At 37.2% G+C, this 25,574-nt stretch overlaps 1 protein-coding gene across 1 annotated transcript in view; it reads right to left on the bottom strand.

Moving 5' to 3' along the window:
- The window catches only part of LOC126481730 (titin), a 534,189-nt gene that overhangs the window by 212,224 nt on the left and 296,391 nt on the right, over positions 1-25,574 (bottom strand). Inside the window, exons 80-89 of the mRNA XM_050105683.1 lie at positions 22,598-22,805; positions 22,192-22,286; positions 21,318-21,436; positions 15,116-15,336; positions 13,816-14,260; positions 13,535-13,682; positions 11,632-11,701; positions 11,335-11,439; positions 1,244-1,426; positions 1,010-1,157 (exon numbers count right to left, since the gene is read on the bottom strand). Coding sequence (XP_049961640.1) covers positions 1,010-1,157; positions 1,244-1,426; positions 11,335-11,439; positions 11,632-11,701; positions 13,535-13,682; positions 13,816-14,260; positions 15,116-15,336; positions 21,318-21,436; positions 22,192-22,286; positions 22,598-22,805 — 1,742 coding nt within the window. The remainder of the gene's footprint in view (positions 1-1,009; positions 1,158-1,243; positions 1,427-11,334; positions 11,440-11,631; positions 11,702-13,534; positions 13,683-13,815; positions 14,261-15,115; positions 15,337-21,317; positions 21,437-22,191; positions 22,287-22,597; positions 22,806-25,574) is intronic.

The raw sequence follows: 25,574 nt of genomic DNA, 5'->3' as shown, positions 1-25,574 counted from the left end.
TTGTGATCCCTTAATGCCTCAGAACATGTCCTACCAACCGGTCTCTTCTTCTTGTCAAGTTGTGCCACAAACTCCTCTTCTCCCCAATTCTATTCAATACCTCCTCATTAGTTATGTGATCTACCCACCTAATCTTCAGCATTCTTCTGTAGCACCACATTTCGAAAGCTTCTATTCTCTTCTTGTCCAAACTATTTATCGTCCATGTTTCACTTCCATACATGGCTACACTCTATACAAATACTTTCAGAAACGACTTCCTGACACTTAAATCTATACTCGATGTTAACAAATTTCTCTTCTTCAGAAACACTTTCCTTGCCATTGCCAGTCTACATTTTATATCCTCTCTACTTCATATTGTCATAATAATAATAATAATAATAATAATAATTTCATATGACTCAACGGCCAAATGTAAGTCTTTCTTTGTCATAAAAAGGGTGACTCCATGAGCATGATGGATGCATGACAAAAGTAAATGATCTGTCTATGAATATGACATTTGCAAGAATAATGTACCAATATTACAAACAATAAACCACAGTAACTGTCTGTTCATCTCGTAAGAAACGTGTTCTCCTGGTTTCTTGCAAAACAATCCTTCACCTATGAAATTTGGTGTATGAATTTTCAGTTCTATTATTATGAGATGTCTTACACTTGCACACAAATTGAAATGTGAACTCAAAATTGTGCTGATAATACTTACTTCATAACTAAAATAGAAATTTGCACCAAATGACATGAAAGATATTTTGTGACCTAATGAAACGTTGAAGGTCAAGTAGTAAACAGCTGTTTTGAATGCTCAATAATCAAATAGCAGAAAATATAATAAGTAGAAAAAGAGACTTTCACTTTTAAAAAATTTCAAATTTTCTTCTGAGGCAGAATATATAAAGACAAACACATAGAATACTATTTCACTTAATGCACAAAAAAAGACTGTGATTTTAGAATCTGAAATTCACAGCATAAATTATAGTCTTCTGGAAAAAATAAGTACCTTTTCCTCTCTGTCTCAAAAACTGTGTCGACAACAGTTTCTTCTGTTTTTGGCTTCTTCTGTTTTTTTACTCTCTCCAGTTTTATCTTTGCATGCTGCTCTGTGCCTTTCTTAACTTCCAGTTTTTGGCGCTCCTCAAGAGTCAATTCTGCAAACAAATTTTGATGTAAGAGTGCAGTGTGAATGTAAATTTAATCTTATAACACACTTTCATTTTTCTGACATGTTATTTACCTTGTACAAACAATTCTGCTTTTGTTTCAGCTACTCCAACTTCGCTAGCTGCTTTGCAGATGTAGGTTCCTTCATCTTCTGGGGTTACTTTTAGTATTTGACAAGTAGTTTTGTTGTTTCTAATTCTAATTTGAATATTCCTTGTATTACGAAGAATTTTGCCATTCTTATACCAGGTTATATCTGAAAAATATTAAGACAATACTAAGCATCATTCTTTGATATGTGAAATACCAGTCCTGCCAGTAGTATGCCCCAATTCTTACTAAACACAAAGAGCTTTTCTTAAATATGTAGGTACTGAAAATGTATGGCCGACTTTGAAGATAAAGTCATCACGTGATGACTACATGAAGAGACAGATGGGTGGACGAAGGCAGAGGAAGAGAAGGAGAAAGAGGAAATAGAGATTTTTAGAGTATCTCTAGCTGTTAACTACCAAATAGATTAACATTTTTACTCAGCTAGAAGCCTTTTTTATGCTACTACAATCATACAATCATTTTCAGTGTCTTATTTATTATTTGCCAAACACGCCCTACATATATAGAAAGAGACCCATATTTTCATGCAGCTTTTTTCATATGCAGCACTTGGATCAGTCTTGAGTAAGTTATCATGCCTTTACAATGTGCTTTCCAGTAAGAAAGCTATTATCATAGCTATTGCAAACTGTTTTCATATATTTCATGCACACTGAAAACATATGACTCATTCTGGAGGATACTTTGCAAACTGAAAGGACTGCTGCTAAATTTAAGTTTGATTGCACAAAACTAAACAAGCCCAGTTTTATTCGGTAACATGGACACAAATGCTATCACAACATAACAAAATAATAGTGATATTATAAGTGTAAGTATTTGGAGCCGTTAATTGTATACAGCCTTGGGGTGAATTTCAGCCAGTGAAACAGATCACTAGTCCCATGAGGTTCTGTAATACCCACTGACATTTGGTGGAGCTTTTTAATGTTAACAAGAAGTGATTATTTTGATGTATACATTTCATTTCAGAAAAAGGTCATGAGAGGTGTAGCACAAAATCAGTCTGAGAAATGTGGGAAAGAAATCCATGGTAGCAGATGACGTAATTTAAGGCTGTCAGAAAAATGTGCATCACTGAACCATTACAGCTGTGAATCTATGTTATCTTGCAAATAACCAAGCAAGATGGTGTAAAGGTTAAAACACTCAACCTAAATTTGGAAGGAGTGATATTCAAATCCCTGGTGGCCATCTAGACTTACATCTAGATTTATTTTTTATGTAGTTTCCTTAAATCCATTAAAGGGAGTGCAAAAATAGTTCTTTTCAAAAGGACACAGTTTTTTATTTTAATTGTCATTAATTTTTTCACCTTATCAATGTCCAGTTCCATTCAGAATTGTACACCATATTATTTACATTTCAGCAAACCTCAATCATGTCTGTCAAAAATACTGTATGGACATTAAAACTCTGGCAACAGAACCGAGTGCAATTCAAACCATAGCACTGCATGTGAAGGACTGCGCCTGAGTATATTTTGGACCGCCATTTTCATGACAAGCACGCCACCTATCGCTCAATGACTGGACTAGTTTCATACAAGAACAATGTACATACAATTCACTAACCAACCCTTAGCAGGGACTGTCTTCTGTTGTTAACTGCTAGAATTATTTTGAAAGAGACAGTAGTGAACGTAGGAACTGCTGTCATGATTGACTGAGCCACAGTGCAATTCCATTTTTTTTTATATTCATTTGCATATTATTTATTGTTTGGAGTTTGTTCTAGTTCTGCTTCAAAAATGACACATTTGTTGAGCAAAGGAAGAAATTTTGGAAGCTCTAAAGACAGAATCAATGATAGTGGATCAGAGGGAGAATCTGATTGGGAACAGTCTGACGAAGATTCATATTCAGGTAAATTGTATTTTTCTACAATTTTTCATCATTAATATCATCACTACAAATTCTGCTGCTGTAATTACAGTTTAGATCTTTTTTATAAGTCTTCCTTTCATCCTTTTTGCAGATGAATCTCATAAGAGAGCAGCATCCAACATAGGTTTCTGAGATTTGTTTAGAGGAGGTGAAACAATCTGTTGGCAAAGCAAGCAGGAAAGAAACAATGATTCACTCATTTTCAAAGCTCTGTATTTTCCAAAGTATTACATGTACAAATATGACTGATGTGTAAACAGAATTGTAAGCTCACCAAGCTTTAATTTTGCACTCTACAAATGTTCTGTAAGTGCCCTTTTCTTCACACAGCAAGCATCCAAGATGTAGTCAAGTTCATTCCAAACCTTATGTAACAACATCATCTCAATTTTCATCACAGCAGCAGTGATGTGTTCTCTGAGGAGCTCCAGTGCTCTTGGCAGTGGGGGTATGTAAACATGGTCCTTAATGTACTCCCAATGGAAAAAGTCATAAGATGTAGGTCAGGAAACCTGGGGGCAAAGGGAGCAGAACCAAATCATTTTCACCGCAACATCCAATCCAGTGATGCAGCGATTTTGATACGATGAACTTCAATGTTCCAATGAGAGGGTGTCCCATCTTGTTCGAACCTGAAATTCTTGGAATCAGCAGTCAGCTGTGGAAACAACACAACTGCAGCATACAAGGTAAGAACCTGTTTTAAAAATACCCATTCAGCTTTGTCTCTGAAATTGCACAGAAAACATTAACCTTCAGCGAATATAATTCAGGCACCACAATTTCATGAGGATGTTCAATGCTCCATGTCCTCACATTGTGGTGATTAACCTCTCAAGATAAATGAAAGGCTGCTGCATCACTGAATGTCATCTTGGAGGCAAAAATTTTTATGCTGAAGTACTTCGTACATTGTGATGCAAAATTGAAGGCACCAGCCATAAATTTCTGGTTTTAATTGTTGCATGATCTGCAGACGGTACAGTCTGCAAAGCAGCCACCATCACAAAATCTTCCACACAGTTTGCTGCAGCATTCTAAGTTCGTGGCTTGCAAGTACAGTTGATTTTTTTGGGACTATGTACAAAACTCTCCCTGACCCTCTACATGGTTGGACCTGGCGCACTTGGTCAACTGGCACTTTTCTGTTTACAGAGACAACTAGTGTCTCTAAATTGAAAATACCAACACACAGTCCTCTGATAACATGGCCATTCTTGTCCATAATTATTTCTGAATGCACACTACACTGTTTCAACAGATGAACATCTCACATATTCCAACACACAAAAACTTCTTTCCTGCTTTGTCACCATTTTGTCGAGGCACTGCACTCAACACCAATTGAGGGGAACAATGGAAAGTCCGTGAGTTTATGGTTCAATAAATACACAATCATATTTATACATGCAAAACTTTGGAAAATGCAGAACTCAGAAATTAATGAATCATTTATAGTATTCTGGAATATCAAAGAACTAAAATAAAGGTGAAGAATAAACCTTGAATCTCTGTCCTTTTCAGCATGTACTGCCTTTTAAGATATTTCAAAGATAAATGTGCCAGTAACATTTTAAATAATGACGTAAATGGCTGGTTTACTGAGCCTGAAATTTTGCTAAGTGGACCTCAAAAGTGTTAAGAAACTACATTAGTATTTGAAAGAAGCTGGGTTTAGTTCTCCATATAGCCTTCTATTTTCAGTGGTTTCATTAAATCAAGTCTGGCAAACACTAGCCTTTTCCTTTAACAAGGCCACAGTTGAATCCTTTCCCCATTTCTCTGTCTACCTAGGTACTGCTCTGTCTCCAAACACTTTGACATTGATGAAATGTTAAACCTGAATCTTCATTTAATGTATCTTATACCTGGGATAGCAGAGAATTCTACTATGAATCATACAATTGAGAAAAGAAAGGAAAAGAAAACCCTTAATTTCTCAGACAAAATAGTACAAAATGAAAATAAAGCAAGAAATGGAGAATAAAATATGTGGGGAGACTGTAAAAGACTGAGTAAATGTCAACAATGTAGCAAAAGATAGATTTCTACTTACTGTACAGAAGACACGTCAAGTTGCAGACAGGCACAATTAAAAGACAGCCACATATAGCCTTTGTCAGTAAAGAGAGAGACAAACACACAATATTTACTCACACACACACACACACACACACACACACACACACACACACAAGCAAGCACGCCTCATGCAGACACGACCACCAACTCCAGCCAGCTCGGTCCAGAATGAAACATCAAGTGGGATGCACGCAGCAAACTGGAGGGGGTGGGGAAGGAGAAGGGATAGTAGCGTACAGGTGGGGAGAGAGATGGACACTGTTTGGTGGAGTGTGCAGGGACTAAACTGTCAACAGGTCCAGCGTTAGGAGGTTGTGGGCCAGAGACGTGGGGGAAAAGGAACAAAAAATGAGAGAAGCAAAGATGTTCAGATGCGTTGGCAGACAGCTGTGAATAAACAGGATGGGAGACAAAAATGGGGAGGCGATGATAGGACAGAAGAAGTGGAAACTGTTGGGTGGGGGGTGTGGGGACAGTAAGTTACCTTAAGATGAGACAGGGATAATTACAGGAGCGGAGAATGCGTTGTAAGAATAACTCCCATCTGCGCACTTCAGAAATTTTGGTGGTGGAGGAAAGGATCCTAATGGCTCAGGTAGCAAACCAGCCACTGAAATCAAGTTTGATATGGTCAGTGGCATGTCGCTGGAGCTGGGAGCGGCCAGTTGTGTGTGCATGAGGTGTGTGTGTGTGTGTGTGTGTGTGTGTGTGTGTGTGTGTGTGTGTGTGTGTGTGTAGCTTTATTGATGAAGGCTGTGGCCAAAAGCTGTATGTGAGTGTCTTTTACTCGTGCCTGTCTGCATCTTGAAGTGTCTTCTTTACAGTAAATAGTAATCTATATTTTCCTACATTGTTGGTATTTCTGCCTTAAGTTTGAATTGTTTGAATAAATGTCATTGTGAATAGAGAAGTATGGTGTAACAAGATAACATGCCCTGAAATAAAAAATCCAAAGGGAAGAGTTAACTGGTAAGAGTGAAAGCAATTTGCATTAAAAGACGTTCAAATCTAACTATAAAAGTGGAAAACTGTATAGTGTAGCAAGAGCAAAATTCATTTGAGAAAAACATGAAACTACAAGGTGACAGAATATCCAGCATTACTTATCTTCAAGAGGCAAAAATCCCAGTACTGCTGACACATACACATTTTAGGTCCCTTATGTCTGGACTCACCATCTCAAGAGGTGTATCACTCTCATCCTACGTTTTGAGTGAGCTTCCCCTACTTTCTAACCTGCCCCAACCTTTCATTCTTTTCTCCCTGATGAAAGAACTAACAGATCTGAAAGCTAGTATAGTCTTTTGTACTTTATATGTGGTTATTGGCAATAATGGAATTTCAGCTATTGAAGGTAAATGCTGTCCAGTCTTTGTTTCTTCAGCATGTACCACAATCTGTAATAGGTTGAATCCTGTTCCCTCCATGACCACCAGAATAGACTCTTTGGCATGAATGAGTGCATGAAGTGATCCTTCTCATTCCCTGCTGCCCATTTCCCAAAGGGTACCATTATTTGACTTATGTATGAACTGCTGACAATTAACCAATACCTGTCTTTTGCGTTTACTTCCCCTGACAAGTGACACACTGGACACTCTAACAGGTGAACTATATTGGACTGGCCCAGTTTCAGTGGAAGGCAGCACCTCAAAACTGTTGGTAAGAGAGATGTACAAGAGTTGAATGAAAAGTAATGCCTCCACCTTTGTTAATTGGGTTTGGATGGGAATATTTTAATAAATCAAATGCAGAAATAATCGTTAGAATGTGGTCTTTAATTACCAATATTCACTTTTCCGCATAAACACCAACCAATTTCTGCCAACGATGAACAAGTTTTCTGAAGCCATCACAGAAGAAGTTGACACTCTGTTTCTGCAACCACAGTCTCGCAGTTCTCTCAATGTCTTCATCAGAAGCATAATGATGTCCCCGCAGATTGTCTTTCATTATTGGGAACAGATGGAAGTCAGATGGTGCTAAACCTGGACTGTACGGAGGATGCCGTACGATGGTGAGATACAGCCTCTAAAGATCTGCTGTGGTGGCACGTGAAGTGTGTGGTTTGGCATTGTCATGCTCCAGGAAAACATTTCCCTTTTCCTTTTGGACCCTTGTTGGCCGTCGTTGAAGAGTTCATAGCGTTGTGATGTAATGCTCTGAATTTATTGTTGTTCCACGATCAAGGAAATCAACGTGGGTAACGCTATCTGCATCCCACAAGAGAGAGGAATCTAAGATAAAATTTACTAGGATGAAATTTACTGATCCACTCAAAGCAAGTGTTAATTACTTTGCAGCAGTCAAAGCTATTTCCAGCTGTTTATCAACAGCAACTAACTCATCTCATGCTCAAGAACAGCATTTTCACTGTGGGACTGAGGGCTGCATCTTGAATTTCTTTTTCTGGGGCGTGTCTTTGTGTCGATATTCCATAGACTGATGTTTCAGCTCCGGGTCGTAATGGTGTACCCACGTTTCGTCTCTTGTCACAATCAAATGGAGAAAGGTGTCACCTTCATTCTTGTAACACGAGAGAAGTTCCTGGCAAATTTCAAGTCTGCGCACTTTCATTTAAGGAGTCAGCATCTGGGGTACCCATCGTGCACAGATCTTCCGATAGCCAAGCAAAGCAATAATGTGACCCACATCTTCCTGTGAAATGCTGATTGTGCTTGCAGTTTCTCTCTGGGTGATAAGGCAACTGTCCTGAATCAATCTGTCAACATTTTGCTTGTAAAACCAGGTAGTTGCAGTCACAGGACATCCAACTCTTAGTTTGTCATGCAGGTCAGATGTTCCCGCCTCAGCATCTGTAAACATACTCACCCAATGACGCACAGTACTCAATCACCATAAACTGGAGTGACACTTTCTGCTGTCAAGAATTCAATGACCACACATTCCTTAAATCGCATTGCCCGACCGTCTGCACAGGGTTCCATACTTTACACTGTAACAACATAACTGTTCAATGCTAAGGCTTCCTGCCAACTGGAGCTGTAGAGAAGAGGTTATGGAACAAACCAGTACCTGCCAATTACTAATGCGGCCAACTGTTGAAGAGTTACAAAGGTGGAGGCATTACTTTTCAGTCAACCCTCTTATGTAGAACCATGTGTCCTCTGTGGTCCCTGCCTCCATGTACAGAGTCTCTAGACCCATGACTGTCTTGCCCCCAACCACCATCTAGTCGTTGGGTTGTTCCCTACTACCTGGAGGGGAGACAGTATCCATAGGACAGGATAGTACTTGAGGTACCTTTGGTATCTCCAACATATGGCTCTCCATAGTTCTCCTAACACATCCACTCAAAGCAAGTGTTAATTACTTTGCAGCAGTCAAAGCTATTTCCAGCTGTTTATCAACAGCAACTAACTCATCTCATGCTCAAGAACAGCATTTTCACTGTGGGACTGCATTAGGACTGGTGCAATGCTTATCTGAACACTAAACGAGTAACTTTAATCTCACTGTTTATGTTTTAATTACAGGCTCTGCTATGCAACAAAGGTTGTGAGATCCCTGTAAGATCTGAAGCTACAACAGCCAAAAGAGTTATTTGCCTTGTAATGAGAGAGGAATCTAAGATAAAATTTACTAGGATAAAATTTACTGATCCCTTGAAGTTTAACTTTGTGTCTCAAATGTTTGTTTATGCTCAGCTAAAAGACTTATATAACGATGTCAAAAACAGTGCTGATTCAGAACAAATGTAGATAATGTACATAACTCATTCATTATTTTGTGTAGAGAAAATTTATGTTAAAGTGACACATTCCAAATCATTATGAAATGTTGTATTTATGACCTATGGAACAAGGATTAATGTACGTTTGTATGTACACAGTATAACATTACATTGCAACATTCTACTTCATTAGAGGTAAGTTGACCTTGTGATCATAAAATTTCAGACACCAAGTTAGAAAAAGCAGGCCAATTAGTGGGTAAGAAAGTAGGAAAACTGCACTAATCATGTAAGTACCTACTCAGCAATTTCGAGAAGTTATATTCTGAAAAGGTATTACTGCTAAATTTCACAGAGTACACAAGTGCACCTCACCATCATTGATTTACAGTCATATTTGTTATCCATAATACTTGTAAGCTACCAAAAACTAAAAAAGATTTACCTTTCATCATACAAATAAACAATAAAATTAGAGGGAGATGACTGTGTAAATGAAAATACTTCTGTCAAAATTTTTAAGAAGAAAAAATATAATTTACAGTTGATGATATAACGCAAATTTTGTGTAAGACTACGAGTATTCGAAAATATGCAATATATTACAATAAACACAAGCCCTGACACAGCCAATGATAGATGACTGCAAAAGTACACAAAAATATTAGAAAACATAATTTCAAACAGGTCCTATTTGGCACTCATGGTTATACGAGGAGCATTCAACAAGTAATGCAAGACATTTTTTTCTGAAAGCAGGTTGGTTTTATTCAGGATTCCAATACACCATATTATTCCTGACTCTTTTGGCTACAAAACCCTATTTCTCAATATAATCTTCATTCAATGCAATGACCTTATGCCACCTTACTGGATTGGCTTGTATGCCTGCACGGTACAACAATATTGGTCAATGTCAGAGTCAATATCTTGCTGCATCATCATCCACATACTGGTGCCCACAAAGTGCATCCTCCATTGAGCTAAACAGATGGAAGTCGGAAAATGCAAGATCAGGGTTGTAGGGTGGATGAGGAAAAACAGTACAACGAAGTTCTGTGAGCTCCTCTCAGGGTGCACAGAGTTGTGTGAGGTCTTACATTGTAATGGAGAAGGAGAAGTTCATTTGCATTTTTATGGCAACAAATATGCTGAAGTCATTTCTCCAGTTTCCTGAGGGTAGCACAATACACTTCAGAGTTGACTGTTGCACCACGAGGGAGAACATCAAACAGAATAACCCCTTCAGAGTCCCAGAGCACTGTCACCATGACTTTAACAATCAAGGGTGTGACTTTGAACATTTTCTTCAGAGGAGACACAGTGTGGCACCAGTCGATGGATTACCATTTTGTTTCTGATTTAAAGTGATGAACTCTCATTGTTTGACAAAAAACTATCATGATCGGCCTTGTAATGCACAAGTAATTCCACACAGACAGTTCTTTGTTGCTCTTTATGGTCTTCTGTTAGGAGTCAAAGAACAAAATAGATACACCCCTTTGACTACCCCAACTGGTGGACGTCTACGTCAGCACTACCAATAGAGATGTCCAACTGAACATTGAGGTGTCTGTTTGTGATCCGTCAGTCACCTCAAATGATAGTGTCCACATGTTCCAGCATTACAAGAGCCACAGCTGTGTGCAGCTGGCCGACATATAGGAAATCAGACAGTTTTGCATGACCTCTATGTGAGTATGACAGATGCCTCACCCAATGACTCACAATGCTTTTGTTCACTGCTAGGTCTCCATAGACATTTTGCAAGCACCAGTGAATATCTGTGATGCTCTGGTTTTCTGCCAAAAGAAAGTCAATGATGGTTCTCTGCTTGGAATTCACCTCGCCTCTGTTACAGACACCATTCTGAAAGCTACATATAGTGCCACCACCTATTGGAACTTCATGGGGGCTGAAGCAGAAATATTCCCCAATGTCTTACAACAATTCTCCATTTTTTCAACAGAAATTGAACACTGCTCATATGTAAAGGAAAAATCAGATGTCAGCTAACATATGTAACCAAATGAATGGATTTTTTACATAGCCGATGTAAAAAAGATGAACTCTAGTGTGTCAGTTAATCCCACCCAAAATAGAGAAAATTGTGGAGGATGAAAAGAGCATGTCTTATACTTGAGGCCATCCCACACATCATGGGATGAAGTCAACATCTGGTATTGGGACGTTCAGTTGAACTCAATTTTGTATTTCTATTTAATTGTATGGTGTGATGTCACATTTGCAGTTGCTCTTCATGCAGAAACTTTTTGCTGCTTTTGAAGATCTAAAGTCCAAAATTTGATTGCAAGACTACAAGTCACTAAAATTAGTGATATAGCAACAAAGTTTGGTCAATTGATGTGCTTTGAAATAACTTACCAGGCAGTGGAGTCCCTGAGAACTGACATTCAAATGTTACTGTTTCCATTTCCTTAGCCCTGTTGTCCCTAATTTCCTGTACAAATGTTGGTGCACTCTGGGTAGCTGTGCAACAAAAACAGTACTTCAGAAAGTTACCATTTGTGAATATTATCTATTCACATCCAAAATACTGAAACACAAGTCTTGGATGTCATATGAAAAATAATAAACAATAACTATACAAAAATACTGAAAGATACGACTGACATTGGAAAAAGTTACGTTAGATTAGTAATTTTAACATTTATTACATACCTATGACTAGAGGTGATATTATTGTTGGGTTTATTTGAACTTCTGCAAGAATTTTCCTGCTAGCAGTGCTCTAAAGCAACAACAAAAAAAACCATGCTATTAATGAGTTATTCACATAATAATGAAACAAACTACTATGTTTGCTATCACTCTAAAAATGATCATAGTTATTTCTTCACTCAAACATGCATATACAGACTGAACACACAAAGAAAAAAATCAGACGAGGAAGTAAAGGTGTAATAGGGATATCATAGTATTAAAACATGATCCAAATTTATAGTACGGTATTACCTAATGAAAGCTTCTTTAAAATGCAATATGCTTATTGTTACTTATCAACAAAAACCAAAAACAAGTAATGAACTAAATGAAGCTGCATTATGGAAATAAATAGTTACTAATAATGCCACACAAAACACTTGGACACATATACAGGGGGTGGACAAAATATGGAAACACGCAAAACACAAAACATTACCATGCCTAACACAGTGTAGGAAAACTTTCAGCATCCAAAACAGATTCCAGGCATCTCTCAATGAATAAATACAGGTCCTGTATGATATTCAAGAGACTCTTATACCATTCTTCCAGCAAAATAGTGGCCAGTTCAGGTAGCGATGGTTGAAGTGAGCAGTGATTACGCACCATTTTCTCCAAAGTAGACCACAAGGGCTCAATAACATTGAAATTTGGTGACCGTGTTGGTCAGAGGAAATGTGACAATTCACCCTTGTGCTCACAAAATCAGTCTAGATGATGTGAGCTGTGTGAACAGGGGGCCAGTCTTCTTGGAACACAGCATCACCATTATGTAACAAATAATGTACCATGGGATGGAACTGATCAGCCAAAGGCACATAATCCTTTGGGACATTGCAACCTTGTAGAGTACCTACAGGGCCCACGGAATATCACAATACAGCTGCCAGGATCATCACTGAATCCCTCCCATGTTTCACTTTTGGGACATAGGCCAGAAGTTGGAAACAATGTGCAACAAGACTCATCCAACCAACTGACTTCCTTCCATTGCTCCGTAGCCCACGTTTTATGGCTTCAGCACCACATTTTCACATGGTGGAAATTTGTATCAGTGATGAGTGGTTTTGGAATTCCAGGTCAGCCTACAATTATTCCTGCTTGTGGAGTGCCTTTCATGTTGTTTTGGTGCTGACAGGGTTTGTGGGTGGAACAGTCAGTTCTAAAATGACTTTTGGAGCTGTCATCCTTTTACGTATCATCACAATACTCTTCAATGAGCGTTTGTCATGATCACTCAACACACATTTTCATCCGTATTGTGACTTAGCGGATGATGTTCTCCCACATTCCTCGTATGCAGCATAAATCTCCTATACGGTGCCTCTCGAAACATCAAACACTTTGGTTACCTTAGTTATGGAAGCACCTACTGTAAAAACACCAACCATTTGCCTATGTTTAGTTCACTTAGCTCTGACATAACATACTAACTACCACAAAGAACACTGTTCTGATCGCAACTAACACATGCAACATATTGAGGACATTGCACAGGTGCTGTTTACGGTCAAATACAACAGCACACCCTGTAGGTTTGGCAGATGCTAATCTGCATTTACGTTCAGAGACACATATCTCACTGTGTTTCAACATTTTTGTCCGACCTCTGTATATTGCCTGCACATTCAATGGAAACAAAGTGAATAGGTGGTAAATTAAGAAGTGCAAACTATATGATTTTTACAGTGATTCCTTTATAATTTTTCAAAAATGATGACACACTATAACATGTTTGAATAGAGCCCAGTTTACATTTGAGTTCCCTCATTGCATTCATTTAAATTACTACAAAACATGGAAAAAAGAAAATTAAAATACATCATAGTTCACTGAAAGAAAAACCACAAGTATTTACCTGCCACGATTTTGGCAGAGCCATGCTCATTGTCATCACTGTCAGAGAAAGCAGAGGCAAGCCCACGGCATTCCTCTGTCTCTCCACAGCACCTACTTTCAAGCAACAGAAATTCTTGCAATTCCTCCTGGCTGTCTGCTGTATGCAACTGCAGGAAAGTAGATGGATCTACTTCACGGGGTTCAAGTGGGAATAATGGTGAGGAATTGAGATTGGCGTGTGTACCAGCACGTGATAAACTATGACATTCCCTAACGACACTGTTACTCGGAGTAGGAAACAGTGCCTCACAAGATGCCGACAGGTTACGCGACGCCCTTTTCAGTTCAGTTTCATTGTTCCTATCGGGCACATGTTGTAGTGCTGCTGCTGCCACCACCACAACCTCTTTCTCTTGTCGTTCAGTCAGGTGTAGTGGTGGCGATGCGAGCAGCGCTGCTCCTGCTCCGCCACCTGCACTCAACGCTTCTATAGCTGCCGAGATAGAATGTCGGTGAGAACTCAGGTAGTCGGATATGACTAAATGAGCAAAGCCAGGTGGATTAGGGGAATGGGATGCTGCAGCAGAACACTCCATAGCATTTGTGAGGCATGGCATGCAAGTCGGTACAACAGCATCATGCACAGGCAAAGTGGCCGAACGGCCATTACCCATCAGTTTCTCCTTTAGTTGTTCCATCTGTGTCACCCATTCAGGTTTTCGATATTCCTTTGTACCTAGAATACCTGTTTAAACAGAAACAGGTAATTATTCAGAAATTATTTTCAATGCAGCTATGATACTATGGATAACGAGTAGAACAACACATGTTAAGACACTATGAAGGAAAAGTTGTACACATCTAAATTTAGAGGATTTTTTTCAGAAGTTACTTTCTTATGCTAGGATAGGCAGAATGACATATAACAGTATGAGAAATACTATTTACTTATGAATAATACAATGATATTCACAACACATCATAATTACTGCAAAGTTCTTTAGTAAATAAACACAAGTAAGCATTGATATTGTACAAATTGATTGCTGTATTATAAGTGACATGAAAAATGGCTTGTGATGAGAGTAGGTGAAATGTGTTATTGTGGATGGAAATGTACTGTTGTTGGTGGTGAAAACTTAGAGAAGGATTGTGGTTGATAGGGAGATGATACGCCTGCAGATGTTACACATAGCATCTTCTCCACATCACAATCACAAGTTTGCTGGAAAAAGAAGTAAGAAATAAATATGCATTTGTATTATATTTACATTTCAATTGATTTAAATTAAAAAAAAAAACACATTCAGAGATCCAATGTTGATTGGTATGACACAACCCTTAAGAACGTGGGTTTCTATAAGTTGACAGTTATTAGTTTTATTTAATAACAAAACAAAATATATGAAATTAGACCCATGTCTATTTGATTCTCTCTTTTCAGAACTTCATTTGTCTATCTTTCATACTGATGGAGAGAGAAAATATTTTATAAATTCTTCTGGTTTCAGAACAGATGAAACTTTAAATAAAAAGTACTATTTTCATCTGTAAAGAGAACAAAACAACATATATAATCCAAAATGAAGCAGACATTTACCTTCAACAACAAGTTCAGTAACTGTTGTGTCAATGCCAAAATCATTCTGAGCTTCGCATAGAATCTCACCCGCATCGTCAGGGAAAACTTCTGGTATAGTTAGGACCGAAGTACCTTCCTCAAAATCTTCAACATCAAAATCCTTCGAAGGGGTAAGTTCTATTCCTTGCTTGTACCATCTAATCTTTGGTCTTGGTATTCCCTCTGCTTTGACCTCCAGTCTAAAAAATACAACATTGAGAATGAAAAAGATATTGGTGGGCATACACAGAGAAGAAACACTGAACTATACTAGGTACGTTGTCATTTGAAACCCTAAATCTGCTGACTTATAAGATTATTTATTTATTATTATTACTTAATAGTAAGAGATTGCAACACAGTTAAATACACAGAAACATACAACTACTTACAATCAAGAGAAGGATAGGAAAACAGGAGCAGTAAGGGGCACAATTCCAAAAGCAAAAGCATGAATAACAAACAGAAATAAGTCTCAAGTGGCAGGAAAAGAAGACTGCTCAATGACAGACAACTACATGATTATCTAGCATTGTCTGGTTACTTGTTTGTCCCAATTATACATTAGATAGTAAAGTAAATGTCTATTGCATAAAAATAAATTTGGATTATTTACATGGTTTTGAAATTATAAATACTGTATAAAATTATAAGGTATAATCTTTTACAGATTCAGTGCATTATTAATTTACCACAAAGAACATTATCTTACTCTGCAGGTATGAGGATCCACAATGACTGGGTTAGCCTGACCTTGAGGAAACAAAGTTTCCCACGGGAGAAGTATGACAATCTCAAATTCACTCCACAGTACTTTGTAGACTGTTTTATATATACTAAATAGAGTTGAAATTTTGCCAGAATTATGCTTACATGTCACTCCATTGCCTCCCCTACCTAGATTCCTAGGAGTCATGACATACAGAATAGAAAAATGTGGAAGCTCAGTAAATATGAAGAAAGAACTTATACAGAAAGCAACTGCTCACATAATGGCCAATGAGAAACATAGAACAAACTGCAGGCCAAAAATTCATATTGCTAATACAAAAAAATATTACTACACATGAAGAAGAACATTGGTCAGTGCAAAAAAATGAAGAGTTTCACTGTTGGAAATTACAAACAATTCAATAGAGAAGAAGTCATTACGAGAAACACATCTATACAGCTGCCTCTCAAACAATGTCAGTCAAATAAAAAAACATTAATGCCTTTAAGCACACAGTCAGTTAAATACAGGATAAAAATCCATTTTAGTCCTAAAATGAATTATGATAAACAATATACAAGTATGTAAAATTAAAATACACAGGAATTAGTCATAAGCTGCAAAGAAGAACTTAATACACTGTGAAACTTCATCTATTCATTGTGCTGTAATCTGTTCTATATATACACTAAATTGTAGAACACACTATGCAAATTTCTTTACATAATCAAGATATCACAATCTATATATAATGATACAGTACGTAACCTATTGAAATACATCAAAAGCTGAGTATATAAATAAATAAAAGTACTAATGGTGTCCTATTCTTACAGTATTTCTCTCCTTCACAAAGTAAATCAGTTGTGTGCCAATTTGACTGAATTTGCTCCAAATGGTTCAGATATTTGCTTAAAATGTAACCCATTCTTCATTCCATCACCACCCCTTGGGGGCTAATGGCATCAGGACTGCCATGAATTTGCCTAGAGTCCCAAAACCTATTGCTTTGACACTAACAGAGTTCATTTATGGTTATTTTTAAATGTTAGTCAACAGTACATATTTACAGACAGTAAGTACAAATGTACCATGGTTGGTTCAACTTTTCTATATGTTTCATTATTATTCTTATATGTCATCATTTTCCCACCCTGAAAAATAGGTGTGCCAGGGCTGTCTTATCTATGTGGTAATTGCATTCTGGTACCAATCAGCAGAATTATGATGTTACTGAAAACATAATTTCTAGACACTTGGATTCAAAATGATTTCAAATGACACACATATGGTACCAGCAATAAAAATCAGTGTAACATAAAATAAAAGTTACAGTTTATGATAACTTCTACATAAAACAAGATACTGTTCTGTTTGAATTGCTTATTTTCCCTAATTCTGTAACATTCTCCATTTTGGAATTATATTCTAGGCCAACACAACACTTAGCTCTGTCATTTTCTTGCCCGGAGAAGAACCGTAAGAACAATGTATCAGACTTTGCAAAAAAAAATTCTTCCACTTTAAAAAATATTCGATCCCAGCATTTATATTCAAGAATTTTTTAAATAAGGAGTGCCTAGGCTATCACAAGGGGAGGAAAGGAGTGTGTGTGTGTGTGTGTGTGTGTGTGTGTGTGTGTGTGTGTGTGTGTGTGTGTGTGTGTGTATGTGTGTGGGAGGGGGGGGGGGGGGGGGGGAAGTGGGTTTATTCATTACAGAATCTTCTTACACATGTAGAAATAAATATCTACGATTCTGCTAACAGGTTTAGGCAGTTCTAGGATAACGTGGCCGAGCAGTCACTGAATAACTTATGTTTATTTGATTGTAACACCAATCATGGACCCATTTCTTTTGACAGAGCTTTCTTTTTCTCCTGACCTAACCCTTAAGAAGACGAGAACACTTCCTGAACAAAAAGGAGATCCAAATATTTTCTGAACAATGCTGAAACAGAGCCTTCAATCATTTTCTGTTGGTTTGCCATGCTCACTACCGTTGGTTGCAGACTCAACATGTGTAGACTATTTGCTTTTACATAACAGATCACTGGCTGGCCTCTAAGGAAGTTAGTTTTGTTATACATAGCTGAGTTTGTTTCAGCAGCACCAAACCCTTTGCACAAATTCTTTAACATCTGAAAGGTAAGACACATTATCATAAAACATTAATACAAACATTTTTAGCCCATAGTCCACAGAATGCCAGACATTGTCAAAATTGTACAAAATCTATAATTTTTCTAGGTTTCTGGAAAAAAATTATTGTTTGAACTGTTTATTACATTTTTCTCATTGCTTCCCACTTTTTTCAAAAGGATAATTTATTTTTTTCTTTTATGCAGCCATCCATACAAGTCAGTGAGCACTACAAAGAGTCCTGGGATATCTCTCATAGCCTTTTGAAATGATTACAAAAGGTGCTCTATTACTTCGTTACTCTTTTGTAAGGCCAGTAAGTGGGTTTAAAATAATAATTTCAACAAATAATATCTGTTTTATTACATAGTATGTCATCTGAGTAGAATAACAGTATAAGAAGACTCTTAGTGATGGTACTGATAGAAGTAGGTGTGTCAAATGGAATTGAATGTCGGTAATTGATACTGACTTCTTTCCAGTCACTATTACCTTCAGACAGCAGACGCCACCTTGTTCAAAGGGTCTGACATGTCAATAAAAGATTCCAAAATCAGTTACACATAACAATTTAGCAGCTTTTAATTTGGCACATCATTTCTGCTATTACAAAATAATTTTTTCACAGTTCACTTTAGCAGTACTCAAAAATCAATTAAAATAGTTCATACCATTTGATTTCTATCTATTCAAGTAGACAAATCAGCTAACATGTCAAGAGTCTTATTAAGAGCATGCACATTAATATGTGCACAGTAAGTATCCCACATGTTAAAAAGCATGTAGAATGTAGGGCCTAACTTACAGTCCATAATGTGATTTACTGATGCACACTATGCTACATGGAATTTGATTACCCCAAAATTTGGCCAAAGCCTTCTAGTCAACTTGGCAACGGTATAGCAAAGAAAGCAATAGTGCAAGTTGCCATGGCACAAAAGAGTGGCATTTTCCAGTGCCTTATTTTGTTGCCCAGTACAGTAATGCACTCAAAACCATGGAAAGAAGCATGATTCACAAAAAATGTGCACTCCATAATCAAGTGTCATGTTACATCCTTTCCCAGCACTTTTTTAACAGAGGAGCTGGTATTCTTCTCACCACAAACTGAAACTCTGTTAACTAAACCCACCTTTCTTGCATTCAAACTTAAAAGAAAAAAGTCTAATAAGCATGTGGTGTCAGGCCACTTAGAGCAGTGTTAGTCACAACCATAGCTATTAATTCTATGAAATATGATATGTTTTCAGAATCTTCAATATAATTTAGTTCTTCTAGTGGCATCACAAACACAAACACACACACACACAGCTACTGCTGTGACTGCAGTTGGTCAGATGTTCATGGTAAGAGACCAACAGTAGCTGTGTGTGTGTGTGTGTGTGTGTGTGTGTGTGTGTGTCACACCACAAGAAGGACTAATTTATTGAAGACTCACAAACCATATTATATTTCAGAGAATTTATAGCTATGGCTGAGTCTAAGACTGCTCTAAGTGGCGTTAAACATCAAATGTTTAGTAGACTTTAAAAAAAAAGTTTGAATGCAAGAAAGACTAGTTTAGTTTGTACTGAGAAGTATACCAACTTCTCTGTTACAAAATGCTTCGAAAGGGTGCATCAAGGCACTTGATTATGGAATGCAGTATTTACAGAAAATCTGAAAGGCTGGTGTTACCAAGTTGTGGGAAGAGTCAAAGGACATGAAAGGTAGGCACAGAATGAGAAGAGAGTGGGAGAGCGTTGTAGCCTACCCACTGTACAGTGAACAAGCATGAAACAAAATCAAGGAGAAATTTAGAAAGAGGGCTAAAGCTCAGGCACATGTAACAAAAACTTTAAGGTTTGACAATGACACTATAATGCTGTCAACAATGGCAAAGGAATTACAGTTAGTGTTAGGAAAAATATGAACATGGACAAAAGTAAAACAAGGATAGAATTTAATCAGACTACACAAAAAGCGAATCAGATTAGGAAACGAGGCACTATAAGTGACAGACATGTTTTGCTATTTGGGTAGCAAAACAGCTGGCAATAGCAAAATAGAGAGGATATAAAATGAAGAACTGCAATAGCAAGAAAAGATTAGAGATAACAGGAAGTTACTGACCTGCAATGCATACAGTTTCTATAACAGAACTCTCATAAAAGTTAAATTTTATTACCACACTGGAATCAAATAATTACTGAAGTTATCCATTTTAAATTTTCAGGAATGAGGAGAAGTGGAAAGGTTGTTTGTTTTCTTTGTGTCCAATCTATTATGTTGTAGGCATCATATTTTAATGGCAACACTAAGAATTCATAAAAAGTATATCTATGGTATCAGTTCAAATAGACCAAGTAAAACACTGTACAGGTGCCTCAACACCGAATCATGAGAGTTATGTTTAATAATATGAACTCATTCAAAAGGAGTTGCAACATTCACAGAGTGAACACTATACAGAAAAATGATTCCCACTAGGATAAAATTTCCTTAGCTTTTAGAGAGAAAAATATGGATAACTCAGCACTTTTTATGTATTTCCTACTGATCTGAAAACTAGATCTTAAAATCTATGTTGAAAGACTTTCTATTGGCACATTTCTTTTACTCTGTATAGGTGTTCCTCAAAGTAGTTTAGACACTTTTGCTGTGTTGTATTACTTGTTTGCATCTATAAGTGAAAATCTCTCACTTTCGTGTCTCTTTAAAAAAAATTTATCAGCAGTCCCTGAATTTGTTTGTATCTACTAGTGCCAATCCCTCACTTTTGTGTGTCTTTAAAAAAAATTATCAGTAGTACATGAATGTGTAGGTACTCAGTCAGCACTTGTCAGCATGCATTGTGAATATGAAAGATAGAAGCTTTGATGTGGGAGGCAATTAATAGGAACACGGGCTGTTAGGAATGTCAGTCACAAATGGAGACATTATGGAACACATACAAAACACAAACTAACTAGGAGTCAGAAATATCAAATGAAATTCAAACACAACAACCAGGAAATGAATAAATGAATAACAATTTATCAGGGAGAATTCTTTCTCGTTTCTGTGTATGGCTGTATTTTGTCTCCATTTTTTATTTCCCATTCCCACTTCCTCTGTCCAGTCATAAAATGAAAAATTCCCCCTTGTCTTTCTAAGATAGAGATTTATAGTTAATCTCATAAGCTGTGGGATATATTTAACACATTGTTGACAAGAAATTGGTACATTCAGTGTAGAGAAATTTGTTCTAAACATTCTTCTCAACAGGATGAATATGATTACTTTGGTGAAAGGAAAATAACAGAGTATAGTGATATGCTGAAAGTATAACACAGTAGAACAAAGCCAACCTTATAAGTTCACCATCACGTGAGGTCACAGTTTCTGGCAAGTAAGTAACAAACCGAGGTGCTTTTCCCACTTCCCCATGTTGCAATTCTGTCATTTCAGAAACTTCAGAGATTGTCTCCTACAAAAAAAATAGAAAAAGGAAACAAAATGTTAAAAATGTTACAAAGTATACTTCAATCTCAAAAACATAATAACAACTACTTTGAACTGAAAACCACAACAGAATGTTTTAGACCCACTGTGTTCAATTTAGAATACATGATCACTGTTTGCTGTGTGAAATGCCACATGGCAACATCAACCACTTGTGTTATTACTTCACGTAATTAATAAGCTTCTCTTTTAACAAAAATTTTTTCAGGTTAATCAGCATGATACATGAGAATGAAAATTGGGGTGTTGAGATAGGTGAATGTTGCCTGTAAATATCTTTAAATGTGCCCATGAAATTAATGCATTTCTCTGTAACTATTTTAATAATAATTCTACTGCACAATTTTTCAAAATTTTTATTTCCTTTTAATTTACATTTCATTTCACAACATTGCATTTGCATGGTTCATGTACTGTGGGAAAAATATAAAAAGCTTCTATGAACATTCCATCCTGCTACACAAGTGTATTTAAGTAAGCTGTGCTAAGGAGAAACTATATTGCAGCTTCCTTGAAAACAAATTTCAGCTCACAATACTAGCATAAATTTTGGTGTTAAGACTTTCAGTTCATATTTAAAGAGTTACACTATGAATTTTCCTGATCACAAAAGACTTCTATCAACATGACATAAAACAATTGTCACTACAAATTACCATATTCAATTAGCATTGGCATTTATTTGTAATCTGGATCATAAATTGATCTCCAATATATTACCTTTTCTACTAAAAGATCTTCTTCTGAACCACTCTGTCCTGTAACAAGAGATACTCCAGTTGTTGCAATCTCAGAGTCAGGTACGTATTCATAAGCTGTAACAACATAGATTCAGTTATTTTAAAAGTACAATGTCATAGTCAAATGTGGTTTACATTAGATATACATTATATCAATGTTTAATTGTGTATTAAAAGTGCGTCATTCTCAAATATTGTAATTCCATTGCATCATCTTATTACAATTAGTTATACCATGACACACAATCATTGCTGAGTAAGGTAACCTCTAAACAACAACTTAAATTCTAAAAGCCTTAGGTGAACGTTACAAATTATTGCTAACTGACATACTTAGAATGAAACTGAATTATTACATAATTGTTAAGTGTTAACAACTGCCTGACCTTCAACAACAAGTGATGCAGCACAAACAGCTTCTCCTGCTTTGTTGATAGCCTGGCAAGTGTACTGTCCAGCATCCTCTGGAAAAACCTCTGAAATTGCTAATTTACATACACCTTCAGAGTCTTGGTACATTGTAACACCCTTAGATTCTTTCAAAGGTAGTCCTTTGTGATACCAAATAACTTTTGGAATTGGTTTTCCAACAATCTGGAATAATATAGAACAGTGATTCTATTAGAAAAACAACATAACAATAGATAGCGTTAGCTTGTCATTATACTACAGTAATGTTTTAAGGAATTTAATGCTCATTCTATTTTAAGTTATTCAGTTCACTCACAGAATGGAAGCCAAATAAAAAATGGTACATATGCCTATAACTGGACAAATGGTAACATACAGAAATATGAAAAAGTTAAAAAATACTGAGATTCAGTAACTACAGGAGTTCTCATTCAACTGAACATTTAAGAATGTAGACATAAGGCTTTAAATATTGGTGCAGCAAGATATGTGTGAACTGCAACACGCAGCCCAAAAGGCACATATGCAAGTCACGAGTCACAATTGGAAAATAAAACAAATCTGTGGCAAAAATTCTGGACAAGTTAATGGATAGTTTTTCACAAGAAGAGCAGTAAGTGAGGACATGAAACCAGCATGAGGAAACAATATTTTGTGGAGAGTGGAGAGAGGAAGATGAGTAGAAAAATACATGTCAAGTGGTACGATGAAAATGAAGATTGAAAGAAATGATATGGAGTAAAACCAGCAAAACAAAGGACAGTGCAAATTTTTCAATGTGCTCTATTTGTATGTCAAAATGAGAGGAAACGACAGATCACAAGAAGTAAAATGGATCTGTACAAGCTAGATTAGAGAATGTAAAAATCCAGTTTGGCTTGGAAAAGAACATCTCATGTGTGCAAGAAGTTATTTATCTATGTGATTTAGGTTTTTAGTTCAAATAAATATTTAATTTCATTTCATTTACAGTTAGCTAATTTCATTCTTTCAGCCATTATTAAACATCATATCATGATGCACACAGTGGTATATACAATAAGTATATAGGTATTGGCACAATATTCATACACTGGTGTCCAAAATTAAAGCAACAAACCGTGATTTCCCCGCCTTGTGTCTGATTCACCATATAATCGAAAAACTGTCAACAGATATTTCCATACAATCATGTTCTGTACGAAATATCGCATTCCAGTCAACAGACAACCACATCAAGTGTGACAACGGGGTACCTATCATATAGTGTAGTGTTTGCCGGGTAGCCACACATCCACAATCACTAAAGACACAGATACAGATGGTGCAGTGTGGTACAGAGAAGACACCTAACAGACTCTCTGCAGTGGAGGGCCATAGGAAGAATGGAGGAAGGACAATCGCAAATGGATGTGACCTGATGGCTCAATGTGAATTGCTCTGTTGTTTCTCAGATTTGGTGACAGTTTATAGAGGCTAAAACTGTATCCCAAAGACCAGGGCAGGACTGCCCACGTGTGACATCAGAAAGGGAGGAACGTTATTTGGCTGTAAGGGCATAACGGTACTGCCTTAGTACTGCACGGCAACCGGGATCTGAACTCGCAGCATCCACTGGACATTCTGTACCGAGGCAAACGGCATACAGAAGGCTTTGGCACAGTGGCCTTTATTGTCAGAAACCTGCTGCAGGTGTATCTCTGACATGTCTTCACTGTAGAGAACGTGTAGAGTGGACTTGTCAACATGCCACCTGGATGGTCAAGCAGTGGGCAATGTTTTTTCACGGATGAGTCCCAATTTAGTCTGTAGAGTGATTATCGATGGATTCACATCTGGAAGGAACATGGAACACGATGTCAGAACCCCAACACTGTGGAAAGAGACTGATATCAAAGAGCATCCCTAATGGTGTGGATAGGGATTATGTTGACCACTCAACAACATCTTCATGAAATTGTACAGGTGAATTGGCAAGGTTTAACTGCCGTCAGGTATTGTTATGAGATCTTGGGACCCCTAGTGCTGTTGTTGTGGTGTCCTGTGGGGCCCAGACATAGTACTGATGGGCAATAATGCTCGATCTCACAGAGCACGGTGACTGATGTTTTCTTGGAAAAAGAAGATACTGCACACATGGGGTAGCCTGCTCCGTTCCCAATTTGATCCCATAGAGCATGTCGGGATGCACTACAGAGATGGATTGGATCATGTAAGCATCAACCAACCACTCTCCAAGACTTACAAGTGGCTCTGCAGGGAGAATGAGTGTTATTGCCTGAAAATGAGATTGATGACATCATTCACAGCATGCCCTGTCATTGTCAGGCCTATATTGCTGCCAGAGGTTGTCACACCCCACACTGAGAACATTAACCAGTTGTCGAAATGTGTGTGTGTGTGTGTGTGTGTGTGTGCGCGCGTGTGCGCGCGTTTGTGTGTGTGCGCGCGTGTGCACGCGTTTGTGTGTGTGCATATATATGTGTATGTGTCTGCTTTACTTTCTTTGTAAAGTTAAATTAGAACAAGAAAAGTGCAATCCATAAGAAAAGTTTGTCATGGTAGCAGCATATACAATGTATTAAAACAGGTCAGCAAATCCTTTCAACTAAAAACACATTTGTTGTGGTCAATATCTTAAAATCATGGAGTTGCACATTGTTGTGTTCTACCATAACACATCAAGGAAACAATAAATGCCTCACAAGTTCTATAATAGGAAAACACTTTTAAACTGCACAGAATGGTGAGTTAAGATGGACTCATAAGTTGGGTACTGAAATCAAAATTGGACAATGAAATGAAACTAATAGTCATAAATTCACAAGTAAGAAAGAAAGATAATTTAATGTGCCAGCAATAGTGTTATGTTGTAGAATATACACTGAAACAAACTGCTCATATCACTACACAAACCCTTGAAAATTTCCTTCATGCCAATATGATCTATGTTGATGAAGGAGTGACTTAACT

The sequence above is a fragment of the Schistocerca serialis genome, chromosome 5, assembly GCF_023864345.2.
Source record: "Schistocerca serialis cubense isolate TAMUIC-IGC-003099 chromosome 5, iqSchSeri2.2, whole genome shotgun sequence".
NCBI classification, from domain to species: domain Eukaryota; kingdom Metazoa; phylum Arthropoda; class Insecta; order Orthoptera; family Acrididae; genus Schistocerca; species Schistocerca serialis.
The sequence above is the reverse complement of the archived record's forward strand: the minus strand, read 5'-3'. Positions and strand labels throughout refer to the sequence as shown.